Raw genomic sequence first — 14,353 nt, 5'->3', positions numbered from 1 at the left:
TATAAGACATTGTTTAACAAAGTATATATTATGGAATATAAAGTGTTTGATAATATTGCAGTATACAATTTCGATAAATATTATTATTACATTTATTTATTTATTATTATATTATTTATTTATATATATATTATATATAAATAAATAATATATATGTGTACAATGTATATGTGAATAAATAATATAATAATAAAAAAATAAAAAATAATAACGTTCATTGAAATTATATTCTATTATTATATATTTTGTATTCCATAATATATACTTTGTTAAATAATGTTTGCGAAGATATTAAACAATGTCGGTTTACATACGAATATTAAATTGTGGGGAGATAATAATCTAATAGTATTACTGCATGTTTGTTGCTGAATTCTTTTCCGGACGCAACTATTTTTATAACATTTTTTATGTGTGATATGATTATAAAAAATTATAACTATTTTTATAATATATTAATAAACATGACCACTCTTGCAAATCTGTCGCCACCTTATATTCCGTCGTAGTTACGTCACACACTATAAAAATAGATACAGAAACTTTTTCTATATAAAATTTCATTTTTAGAGAGCATATATATTCCTTTTCATAAATATGACTATTGTGATTATTTGTTGCGTATAAAATAATTAGTATTATTATTATTGTTATCATTATATATTGAAATATTTTATGATTACATATTCTGCATATTAACATTAACCTTCGGAGAACACACAGGGTCAATTTGACCCTTACCTCGAGTTTGATCGTAAATATCTTGAAAGCATTTTGAAGATTGGTGGGCCTGAGGCCCTCTAGCTGTTTGGGGTAGTTTGGGGTAATAACTATATGTTAAGATGCTCTCTTTGTACAGCGCAACACGCAGTACGCGTTGAGCATTATTCGAAGTCGGTGCAGGGTCATTCTGACCCTGTTGTGTACTAAGCGTCGGTTTACTCCAGATAAACATTTTTAATTTCCATCTTCGTCACCTAACAAAAGAAATACCTTTTTTGAAAAGTACACTAAAGGACTATTTTTTTTAATACAAGTATATCTTGGAAATATGAAGATAAATTTTCAGCCAAAAATATTGCGAATTGAAAAAGATATATTTTGTTACTAAATTTTGAATTTTGCAGAAAACAATTTTTCGTTGTTAATTTTTTTAAATATATAAATGATTCGAAAGTCACTTTTTTTCTACATCAATTGATTCTAAAATGTTTGAAGTGCATCTGAGAATTTTTTCAAGCTGATCGGCTGCGTGTATGTGAAATGGTAGACAATCAAAACGTACGCAGGATCAAATTGACCCAAAGTGTTCTTCTTGATCGAAAAAAAAGGTGTGTACTTCGAGAGTTAATCGTCTCTTACTGTGAGGAAATTCGAAGAGAACATGTTGCGTATACAATGCATTGAGTCAAGAAATAGGCAGATACGTACAACGTTACGGATATATAGAGGTGTTCCTATTTATTTTTCGAAAAGTTCAGACAGTAGCAATAATATATCAGGTGTAGTAAAAAAAAATCCATTATTTTTGCATGAAATTGAAGGCTTTAATTACCATAGTTAGAATGATCCGATTTAGGTCAAATATGCGCCGTTTTGTTCAATAACTTGTTGCCATTTTGAAGGTAATTTCATTATGCCTCTCTCATAGAAGCCCTCGTCCCTATTGGCAAAAAATTGAGACAGTCGATTTTCACAAGCCTCTCTTGAAGCGAATTTTTCACCAGCAAAATTGTTCGCCATGGACAGGAACAGATGGTAATCACTTGGTGCCAGGTCCGGACTATAAAGTGGATGCATAAGAACCTCCCAACCAAGCTCCCGGAGCTTCTGGCGAGTCATTATCGATGTGTGTGGTCTGGCGTTGTCCTGATGGAACACAATTCCTCTCCTATTGGCCAAAGCTGGCCGCTTCTGGGCGATTGCTTCCTTCAGACGGTCCAATTGTTGACAGTACAGTTCCGAGTTAAGAGTTTTGCCGTAGGGGAGCAGCTCATAGTAGATAATTCCCTGCCAATCCCACCAAACACACAGCAAAACCTTCCTGGCCGTCAATCCTGGCTTGGCCACCGTTTCCGCCGGCTCACCGCGATTCGACCACGACCGTTTTCGCTTGACGTTGTCGTAAGTGATCCACTTTTCATCACCAGTGACCAACCGCTTCAGAAATGGGTCGATTTTGTTGCGATTCAGCAGCGATTCGCAGATGGAAATTCGGTCCATGAGGTTTTTTTGCGTTAACTCGTGTGGCACTCATACATCGAGCTTCTTTTTGTATCCAGCCTTATTCAAATGGTTCCAAACTGATATCAGGTGTAGTAAAAAGAAATCCATTATTTTTCCAATAGATTGCTTTAGTTATCTGTATCTCGCGTTGTATAAGTCCGATCGGGTTCCACTAGATGGCGTTAGAAAGATGAGATTTCGTACTAAAAATACTTTTGTGACAGTTTTGTGATTAGTTGACTCAGATTTGTTTGAGCGCGCGTCAAAGATGGACACTAGCAAAGAGAAAATACGCTATATTTTACAGTTTTTCTTCGATAAAGGCGAAAACGCAAGCCAGGCGGCTGAAAATGTGAATAGTGTTTATGGTCCTGATACTGTAACAGCCAATCACGCGCAATTTTGGTTTCGTCGATTCCGTTCCGGTGATTTCGATGTCAAAGATGCACCACGCACTGGAAGGCCAATTGTCGAAAATATCGATAAAATCATGGACATTGTCGAGTCCGACCGTCATGTAAGCACTGTTTCGATTGCCCAAGAGTTAAAGATTGCACAAAAAACCGTTTGGAACCATTTGAATAAGGCTGGATACAAAAAGAAGCTCGATGTATGGGTGCCACACGAGTTAACGCAAAAAAACCTCATGGACCGAATTTCCATCTGCGAATCGCTGCTGAATCGCAACAAAATCGACCCATTTCTGAAGCGGTTGGTCACTGGTGATGAAAAGTGGATCACTTACGACAACGTCAAGCGAAAACGGTCGTGGTCGAATCGCGGTGAGCCGGCGGAAACGGTGGCTAAGCCAGGATTGACGGCCAGGAAGGTTTTGCTGTGTGTTTGGTGGGATTGGTAGGGAATTATCTACTATGAGCTGCTCCCCTACGGCAAAACTCTTAACTCGGAACTGTACTGTCAACAATTGGACCGTCTGAAGGAAGCAATCGCCCAGAAGCGGCCAGCTTTGGCCAATAGGAGAGGAATTGTGTTCCATCAGGACAACGCCAGACCACACACATCGATAATGACTCGCCAGAAGCTCCGGGAGCTTGGTTGGGAGGTTCTTATGCATCCACTTTATAGTCCGGACCTGGCACCAAGTGATTACCATCTGTTCCTGTCCATGGCGAACAATTTTGCTGGTGAAAAATTCGCTTCAAGAGAGGCTTGTGAAAATCGACTGTCTCAATTTTTTGCCAATAGGGACGAGGGCTTCTATGAGAGAGGCATAATGAAATTACCTTCAAAATGGCAACAAGTTATCGGACAAAACGGCGCATATTTGACCTAAATCGGATCATTCTAATTATGGTAATTAAAGCCTTCAATTTCATACAAAAATAATGGATTTCTTTTTACTACACCTAATATATGGTTGGATTCGATATAAAATACCCTTTCATTTCGTAGAAACAAAATTTTTTTATTATAAAAAAATTAATAAGTGGTTGGAACATGTTACAAATTTTAACGTTAAAAAATGAAAATACCGTTATGAAGTACTTTTCAAGCCATTAAATTTTTATTGGAAAAATTATTTTCTTTCTCTTACTTTTGATGGTACATGCCGAAAGGAAGATATTGTTTTTTTTTAAAAGACTATCTCATCCCTTAAAATGCCGATTGGAGGCCTGTATAAAAAAATCGTATCCCTTATTTTGGTCTAGATTACAAGATATTTCAAGCTCATCAAAATCGGAGGAAGACACTTCCATGTGTTTCCTTCCCAGATAGACAGACATGTGGGCAATAGTATGTACGCATTCAATGTATATTTTATGATATCATTGAAGCGGTATAACATGTTTATAATACACTTGATGTAAGAAATACGTTCTTGAAATCTTACCTCAAATTTTTATTGATCTGTTATTTCAGGGCTATATAACAAGCCTTCAGCTTTTTCATACATCTCATTTTGGTCGATTAATTGCTGTTTTCGAGCCAATCGAGTATCTTTAGTGTTGCTTAGGCTCCGACGTCCTTGTTGTTTCGTGCGGCCGGTGTCGATACTATCAGCGAACGTTTTGCACGTCGGCCCAATTTTGACATCAAATTTGATATCAGAGTTTCCATAATCTTCAAAACTGCATAGTAGCGTTCATTGAAAATGCTTGCAGTAAAAGAAGCTGCGATTTCAACTATTTAACTATTTTTATAGTTATTCTTCTGAACAGGTATAAGATTACTTACCCAAACTTTTCAGAAATATCTGCTGTTTATTGTTATTAAATCCGCTAAGTAAAGGATATCGGCACAAAAGACTTTAGTGCGGCCGCACTGGGCGTTCCGTTGCGCGCAGTGCTGCGCGCCCATATAGGTTGCGTGAAAAGTTCGCGGAGCGAAACTGAAATAAAGAATACCAAATTCTAAAAATAATTTTATTCTTCAATATAGTCTCCAACTTCAATACACTTGGCCCAATGGCTCTCCAATTATTTTATCCCATCGCGGAAGTGTATTTCTGGAAGGTCTGCGAAATATGCCTCTATGGCTGCTATAGCTTCTCCATTCGATAAAAAATGCTTTCCACGGAGAAATTGTTTCAGGTTACGGAACAGATAGAAGTCGCTGGGTGCCAAATCTAGCGAATACGGTGGATGATCAAGCAATTTGTACTTCAATTCATTGAATTTACACATTGACAAAACACTTGTGTGAGCAGGTGCGTTGTCTTGGTAAAAAATAATTTATTTGTGCTGCAAACCAGGTCTTTTCTCACGAATTTTTACGTCCAATTGATCCAAAAAGTTATAATAATATTCAGAGTTAATTGTTTTACCTTTTTACCAGATAGTCAATTAACAAAATCCCTTTAGCATCCCAAAAAATTGATGCCAAAACCTTTTTTGCTGATCTTTCATGCTTTGTTTACTTTGGAGCTGAACGTCCAGCTTCAGTCCACTGTAAACGTTCTTATTTCAATTTAAGATTATGGTGATAGGTCCAAGTCTCATCCATAGTTATAAAACGACGCACAAATCGGTTTTATTCTTCTTAAAACGATCCAAATGACGCTGAGAAATTTGCTTTCGAGCGAGTTTTTGTTGAATTGTTAACGTATGCGGCATCACTTTTCCAAACACCTTTTTTATTTGTAATTCTTTATGCAAAATATGCCGTACCCGTTCATTTGAAATGCCTATGGTATGAGCAATTTCACACGTAGTCATACTTGGATCTTCAGAAACAATAACATGTATTTGCTCAATGATTTCTGGTGTTGATGCGCTTTTTGGACGTCCACTGCGCGGATCATCTTCAATGCTTGTACAACCACGTTGAAATTCAAGTGCTTATTTACAAACCATTGTTTTTGAAGGAGCAGATTCCCCTAACACATTTACCATCTCGGAATGAATTTCCATTGCCTTTAAACCTTTTTTAACAAAGAACTCAATCACTGCACGCTGTTTCAAATTTTCCATTGCAAACAAATATACTGACACGTCAACTTCAATTGGCTTGTAAACACAGAAAGAATTGACAGATGGAAATGAAACCTAACTTAGGTTCATGTGAAGAGTGATTCTATATAACCGACTACAATTTATAATTGTACCGTTTACTTATAGATGCCGCTCCGCGAATTTTTCACGCAACCTGTATTGTACATTACTCACAAGGGACATGTCACAACTGCCCGGAACCGATTTGATTCTCCTTCAAATATGTTGTTAAATACACAAATCTAAAAGACACGTATTTTTTTATATGTACGAATATTGAGTTTTAAAGGTGAAACACCCCTTTAAAGAAAAACGATATTTTTCTTTAGAATCGAATATCTGCTAAACTATAAGCGATAGAAAAAAAAACATGTAATAAAAATTTAATCGCTTGAAGAATGCTTTGAAGTTATATGAACAAAAATTTTTTATTTTTTTTTTGAGAACTCCCACTACTTAATTTTCTTTTGCAAAATAAAAAAAATTCTTTTTACCTAATTTAAAGCTTATTTTTTTCCAAATTCAACCATATATAATAAAGTTATGTTACGAGATATCATTCTCGAAAATTAATTATAAACGCTTCCATATATGTATACGCTTATCTGTACTATGTGTGTAAGTCATTATCGCCGAAACAATAAGATATATGAAAAATGTTTATGTAAAATTTTTATTTATGTTTTCTATGTATTTATAACTGCATATTGTGTATATTTAGAATTGTAAAAAAAATTTTTAATAATTTTAAAAAATTTAAATTAATAAGAATTTTTTAAATATATCCCCAGCTCTCTTATTATTTCTTTAACATTTAATTTCTTTTATAAAAATTAAAAACAATTTTATTCTAAAATTACCTACTTATTGGGTGAGTGCAAAAGTTCGTGCGGAGTTTGTGAGTAAAAGTCACACAGTGATTAGGCAAACAAAAATCTTTATTCAATCAATGATATATTCTCCATCGTTTTCTATAATCTTTTCCCAACGTTCTGGCAGCATATGGATGCCTCGATCATAAAAACTGCGCGGTTTAGATTCGAAGAACGAAGAGACGCCGTTTTTTAAGGCCTCCAAAGAGTCAAAGTTTTTTCCATTTAAATAATTTTGCAATGACCGGAACAATATAATAAAATTATTTTACAATTGAATCTTGAAAATATACATGTCGCAATAGTTGGCATAAACAATTTATATCTTACGTTAAAAAATTAAGATAAGATTATGTGTACGTGTTCCAGATATGTTAACAGTATAAATTTTTTCATGTAGCAATCTAATACTCACAGTCAGCACACACTGTCTTTTCGTTATATAATCAAATCCGTTATTCATCTTTACACATTATATTTTTGAATAACGTTTTATAATTTTTTCTCTTACAATTATTTTTGTTCTTACATCTTACATTTTGTTTATTTGTTATTTACACAATGAATTTATTTACATTTTATATTATTTACTCATTATACACATTACAATATTGATATTCGACAAAAAAATGTTTTAAGCATAATGATTTCTTGCACCAAGAACATCTTACTACAGCTATATTATTGCAACCTTCAATATCACATTTTGTTGATGTTTCGTCAAAACTAAATTTTACTGGATTTTCAAATTCTTCTGGTCTTTCATTCGTATAACCACTTTTAAACCACGAATATTTAAATAAGTTTTGATATCGTGGGGATGATAATTGATTATGTATCAAAGATTGCAATTTTATTATATTATTTCGTTCATGTAAATTTATATTACTTTCCGACAATAAAACCGTATCTGAAAATCTTTTAGCAAAATTTTTCCAAATTCTGAATCCATAAACATCTAATGGTTGTATTTTCCCTGTAGTTCCTTTCGGTATTATCATAGTAGTAATATGTGTTCCTGGAGGGGTTAAATCCGAAATAGTATTGGGGCAATGTCCAGTTCATGAATCGATAAGAAGAACGCTATTAGGACCAATGTTTGCAAAATAAGTTTCTTCTAACCATATTTTAAAATGATCTGTAAAAAATATAAATGATATAATAATTTTTATAACTCTTATTAAATTATAAAATGAAATAAGTTTATTAAAGAAAATAGAAAAGAAAATACCTGATGTCATTTTACCAGATTTCGATGCTTTTACAATGACATTTTCTGGTTTAAATAAATTTTCTTCTACTCTTGGTCCAAATTTACCACTAGCTTCTTTTAATACAATAAATAAAGGTGACAACAAATTGCCATTACAGGATATTATTGGTTGTATCATATATGAATGGGTTGTTGATGATATAGATTGCACGACACGTTCTACTTTCTTTTCTCCCTGGTTAGACAATGATCTTCCAGAATGAATTTCCAATTGGAAACCACTTTGATCTGAATTGTAAATATTTTCAAATCCAAATTGTTCAATAAGAGGTTTTACTGTTTCCAGAAAATCATCAGCTGATTTTTGCAAATCAATAGAATCTTCTAATGTTCTTCTAGTGATAAACTTCGTAACTTTTCTTGAAATAATTCGGTGAGACTTCTTGAATCTTGCTATCCAACTGTGAGATGCTTTAAATGTAGGATTTAAATTTCCTATTTCTTCTTGAGCTTGTAAAGCCCATCTTTTTAGATCAATATCATGAACCATGAATCCTGATTCAATAGCTATAGTAAATTTATCGTGTGTAAATTTAGAGATGTAAGATAATTTTTTATACGACTTCCACCTGAATTTATTTGTTCTTCCTATCGCCTTAACTGACGTTCAGATGAAACTCTTCTAAATTTACTTTGCACTACTTTTAAAGGACGATTCCTTTTTTTGTCATTACTATTTTTATCAATATCTCGATGTCGCCAAAACTCAACAGCTCGTCTTTTATAAAAACTGTCAAAATTTGTATCATCATTTGAACAATGAGGATGAGAATTTAAATTATCTTCATTCCATGCTTCTTCGTCATCTTCAATTATTTCAGAACTATGTAATTTATAAGGTTCTTCATAATCGAGATATATTTCTTTTGTTACTTCCAACCTATTATAATGAAAAACACCATCCAGCAATAATTTTTGTATGTTTTCCTTTAATTCCTTTTCTGCTTCAGTTACTGGCGTTTCTATTAGATATATTGAATTTATTGACATCAATAAAAGTCTAACAACGTTAAACGGATTGATAATCATTTCCAAAGATGTTAAATTTTGCTTTCTATTGCAATATAAAAACAGTTTACACAGATATGATTACAATGAAAAGACTACACTGACTGTGAGAATTATGCTACTACATGAAACAATATATATTATCAACTTATCTAGAACACATACACATAATCTTATCTTTTAAAGTAAGATAAAAATTGTTTACGCCAAATATTGCGATATGTATTTCTTCGCAAAGATTTAATTGTAAAATAATTTAATTAGAACTTATCTGGAACACGTACACATAATCTTATCTTAATTTTTTAACGTAAGATATAAATTGTTTATGCCAACTATTGCGACATGTATATTTTCCAAATTCAATTATAAAATAATTTTATTATAAGTAGGTAATTTTAGAATAAAATTGTTTTTAATTTTTATAGAAGAAATTAAATGTTAAAGAAATAATAAGAGAGCTGGGAATATATTAAAAAAATTCTTATTAATTTAAATTTTTTAAAATTAGTTAAAACTCTTTTTACAATTCTAAATATACACAATATGCAGTTATAAATACATAGAAAACATAAATAAAAATTTTACATAAACATTTTTCATATATCTTATTGTTTCGGCGATAATGACTTACACACATAGTACGGATAAGCGTATACATATATGGAAGCGTTTATAATTAATTTTCGAGAATGATATCTCGTAACATAACTTTATCATATATGGTTGAATTTGGAAAAAAATAAACTTTAAATTAAGTAAATTGAATTTTTTTTATTTTGCAAAAAAAAATTAAGTAGTGGGGATTCTCAAAAAAAATAAAAATAAAAAAATTTTGTCCATATAACTTTAAAGTATTCTTCAAGCGATTAAATTTTCATTACATGTTTTTTTTTTCTATCGCTTATAGTTTAGCAAATATTCGATTCTAAAGAAAAATACCGTTTTTCTTTGAAGGGGTGTTTCACCCTTTAAAACTCAATATTCGCATATAAAAAAATATGTGTCTTTTAGATTTGTGTATTTAACAACATATTTGAAGAAGAATCAAATCGGTTCCGGACAGTTGTGACATGTCCCTTGTCAGTAAGCATCTGCCTTCATTATTCCACCATGATTAGCTGTGACCACCTGTGACCTTGAGAGAAATTGAATTTTATGAAGAACATATTTATATTTAAAACCTGCCGAATATCTTGAAAACTAAGCAGACTAAAATGTTTTAAACAAAAGTTTTATAGCTTCGAGGGGGAAAGATGACGTTATTAGTTTAATTGATATGCAAAATCCGACCGTGCAACCTCTTCGTTGTGCATATTGGTTGATATAAATGCTGGCAGTAGAAGACAACTTAACCCATTGAAACATTTTTTATTTTATTAATAAATAGAGTGGTCGAGAAAAAATTGTCTAGCACATGAATTCCATGTAGTTTTTCCCGTAGAATCGAATGGCGCTATCAGTTTTCTTATATCTCCTATTTTTCAACGAATTGTTTAAACAATTGGAGAATTAATTTCTTGTTTATGAGTAATCGACTTTTGACCAAATATTTTCATCCCAATATTCAGCTTTCCGCTAATTGCTATATTTTGCTTGCAAAGTACGATGTCCGCACGTCCGTATGTTTCGTTCCACTGTGCGGCGACTGCCGGAACCACAGTAACGGAATAGAGGCCCTGAACGTAACTATTGTAGTATGTTGATCGTGGTGTGCATTTTCTAATAAATAATCGGCGGCAGCGACATATGAGGTGTCGTAGAAACCGAAAAAGGACCGAAAACCAAAAACATTTTTATCAGTCTGGTATCGGTTTCGGCCTATCTGATACTATAAAATTTCAATACGGTTACGGTTACAGTTTGAACATAAAAATCGGTTCCAAAACGGTTATCGGTTCCGATACCGGTCCGGATTCTGCCTGTAATAGGCAAACTGTTACTTTTATAATTGATAAACTGAGAAGCTAAGCTAAGGATTTGCAAAAGAAAAAGTCGTCTTAATTCATTTAAAAACATGTCTTTTCAAGAACAGCAAGTTGTTTCGGGTAACTTTATATATTAAAAACGGATACTGAAAATAGTCCATACGTGTGTTTATATCTTTTCTCCGTCTTTCACTGTCATCCGAGAGATTGTTGCTAAGTAATAATCGTGAGGTTAATAATTTTCCGTGCGACCGCTGATAGAATTCATTCCATTGCATCGAACATGCTAGTTCACTAATCTTCTTTCGTTAATATTGGGAGTACAAATTAGTTCGGTCCGTTTTTTTGTGTTAAAAGATGTATTTATTTCAAAACAAAATGAATGAACAGATCAATTAAAGTATTTTCCATCGCTGGCTACTACTTTCTCCCATTTCTCAGGCAATTTTCGAATTCCATCTCGAAAAAATGACTCGTCTTTTGAGGCGATCCAAGTTTGGAGCCAATTTTCGATATCTGCGAAAGAAGTGAACCGGTGACCTACCAAATCGTGCTACATCCTTCGGAACAACCAGTAATCAGAAGGAGCAATGTCCGGAGATTACGGCGGGTACGGTAAAACATCCCATTTGAGCGTTTCCAAATATATTTTTACGACTTTTGTGACATGAGGCCGAACGTTGTCATAAAGAACGCCTTTGAACGTCTCTCGGTTTCAGTTCATAAGGCACCTAATTTCCTTGTTTTTGAATAATTCCCATGTCTCTCAATCGTACGGAAACGGCTTATTGAGTCACTCCCAATGATTCTGCAAGCTCTTCTTGCATTGACTCTGATCTTCTTCGAGTAATGCCTCTAATTCTTTGTCCTCGAATTTTTTTGGCTGTCCAGAGGCTTGTCTTCGACGCTGAAATCTCCATCCTTGAAATGTTGAAACCATTCTCTACATGATTTATCAGTTGGAGCAGCGTCACCATAAATTTCAACAAGCATTTGATGGGCTTCAGCTGCACTTTTCTTCCAATTAAAGCAGAAAATTGAAACCTCCCGCAAATGCTGCTTGGTTAACACAAATTGCGACATTTTCAACACTGTAAAAGGCAAGGTTTTTGTATGAAACTCAAAGCGATATAAACTGAATATTATTGGCAGGTGTTTAACCTCTCTGAAACCGCCAAAATCGGCAGTCACTATGAACCATTCATAACAGCCGAAGCCATCTTTTGAAAACGGACCGAACTAATTTGTACACCCAATAATTTAATATTTTATATGGCTGTTTACAAAATAATAGTGGTCCTATTGGTTACAAGGTTGCTTGTTAGTTTGATTGGCATGCGATAATTGATGTTTATGCACATGAGCGTTAGTACGACTTGCATAAGATATTTTATATAATATAAAAATACATGTGAACATATATGTACATATTATACATATTAATTATATGTATAATTTTATTCATTTTATTCAATATATTTTTATTTATTTCTAGATAGGATTCCAAGTGATGTTTCACGACCTTGGAGTGAAATTACACCTAAACCAATTGGCGAAGGAAATCCGTTCCTGGACTCCAGTTGGAGTAGTTCTAAGCCTGACGGCAATAATGCAAACAATGATAAAAATATAATTCCTCCTGAACAAGAAAATACAAAACCATTTAATAAAGAAAATCCTTTTCTAAATAATAACAAAAAAATAGATGATATCGAAGTTAATACCGATGAACATAAAGTAATTTCGCTCGGTGGAAGAAAGCCCGATGGAAATAATCCTTTCGTTGCATCTTTCGGAAGTGTAAGCAGCGGCTTGAGTAGACCATTATATAATAAACATCCTGTCGAATCTCCTGGATCAAAAATACTAGGAAATAATAGTTACGGAGATGTAAAGAGTGGTGTTCATTTTGGACAAAGTTTTGCGCAAGGCGAGGACGGTGTACCTTATTCTACAATCTTGGCAAGTAATTCCCAGAATGCTAGTCCGTTACAATGTAAATATGGTCTTTTTGGTTGTGGATTACCCGGCAGTGGAAGCTATGCAACTACAAAAGATGGTAAGCAATCAGGAGGGGTACATAGAGGAACCGGTGAAAATATTGAATTTAGTATTGAACGTTCAAATAGTATATATTAATAATGGTCCTGGTGAGCTCAGAAGTTTTTAAACTGATATCGGTTCTGTATTCGGTAATTATAAAAACAACTATGGTATTGGTGCAGGTCATTCCGAGTCAAGAGGAAATAATATCGCAGGATCTATTAGCGATACCCACGCTTATGCTGGATCTTTCAGCAGTGCCCAAGCTTCCAGTTCTAGTTTTGCTAAATCTTTATCCTTCTCCGGTGCAGCAGGTTCGTATCTTTCCAAAGTATCTTCAAAATAGATTGTATGTATCAACTCTCCTAATAGTCAAATGATATTAGAATATCAGCAAATCCAATTATAAATATTGAACACTATTTACTGCGTTTCGATTTCTATTTACTGCGTTCCGATTAAGTTCCTTTTTTCCCAAAATAATCTATTGACATAGTATAATTGCAGAAACGCGGCAGAAATCATATACGAAATCAAGATGTGACAATAGAAACATATTAAGAATGAAATACGGCTTACCATATACCGTGAGAAAAGAATATAGGAGTTAAAATCCAACCGAAGTAGCTAAGACATTTGAAATAGGATTGGCTAATAGTATCGTGATTAAATATTGAGTATAATTAAATATTGAGCATTTACACTCAATTATTCGAATTTATTCTCAAATGTGGATATATACACCAGTGTATATATCCATATTTGAGAGTAAATTCGAACAACTGAGTGTAAACTCTCAATATTTGAGTTTTTCTTTCCGTAAGGGACTTTATGTTCACATTAAGAATTTCAAACAGTAGCTTCAAACACGACTTATTTCTTTTACAAATTAAGAAAAAACTTGAAAATATTGAATCGATCGAATCGATTAACTTGGCAGCGTAATATATTTCAAGAAAAGAAGGAAAAAATTAATTAATTAGGAAATAATTAATTAGCAAATGTTCCAAGACCCAACAAGGAAACAGGTCTCTTTCTAATTTGGATGGACTTGAAATATTAGGTTGGGGAAAAAGAAATCCATTATTTTTTCATTTATTTCAAGGCTTTATTTAACATAGTTAAGATTGTTCGATTTTGGTCAAATAAGCACCGTTTTGTTCTACAATTTGTCGCCATTTTAAAGGTAATTTCATGATCCCTCTTTCATAGAAGCCCTGATCCTTATTTGCAAAAAACTCGACTAAGCGATTTTCAGTCTTCTCTTAAGGTCAATTTCTTACCATCAAGGAAGTTTTGCAATGACAAAAACAGATGGTAATCGCTTGGTGCCAGGTCCGGACTATAAGGTGGATGCATCAAAACTTCCTAACCAAGCTCCCGGAGTTTCTGACGAGTCACTATAGACGTATGTGGCCTGGCATTGTCCTGATGAAAAACAATTCCTCTCCTATTGACCAATTCTGGCCGCTTCTGGTCGATCGCTAGCTTCAAACGGTCCAATTGTTGACAATAGAGGTCCGAATTTAGTGTTTGGTCATATGAAAGCAG

General features: G+C 33.5%; 1 protein-coding gene across 3 annotated transcripts in view; it reads left to right on the top strand.

Annotated features, from left to right (window-relative positions):
* The window catches only part of LOC105187110 (uncharacterized), a 107,838-nt gene that overhangs the window by 41,904 nt on the left and 51,581 nt on the right, over positions 1 to 14,353 (top strand). For 2 of the 3 annotated variants that reach the window (XM_025301577.1, XM_025301576.1), the window contains 2 exons: positions 12,255 to 12,818; positions 12,985 to 13,116. In XM_025301577.1, coding sequence (XP_025157362.1) covers positions 12,255 to 12,818; positions 12,985 to 13,116 — 696 coding nt within the window. Of the gene's footprint in view, positions 1 to 12,254; positions 12,819 to 12,984; positions 13,117 to 14,353 lie in introns of those variants that run through there. The other variant, XM_025301578.1, reaches the window with a different exon arrangement.

The sequence above is a fragment of the Harpegnathos saltator genome, unplaced genomic scaffold (assembly GCF_003227715.2).
Source record: "Harpegnathos saltator strain DR-91 unplaced genomic scaffold, Hsal_v8.6 scaffold432, whole genome shotgun sequence".
NCBI lineage: Eukaryota > Metazoa > Arthropoda > Insecta > Hymenoptera > Formicidae > Harpegnathos > Harpegnathos saltator.
The sequence above is the reverse complement of the archived record's forward strand: the minus strand, read 5'-3'. Positions and strand labels throughout refer to the sequence as shown.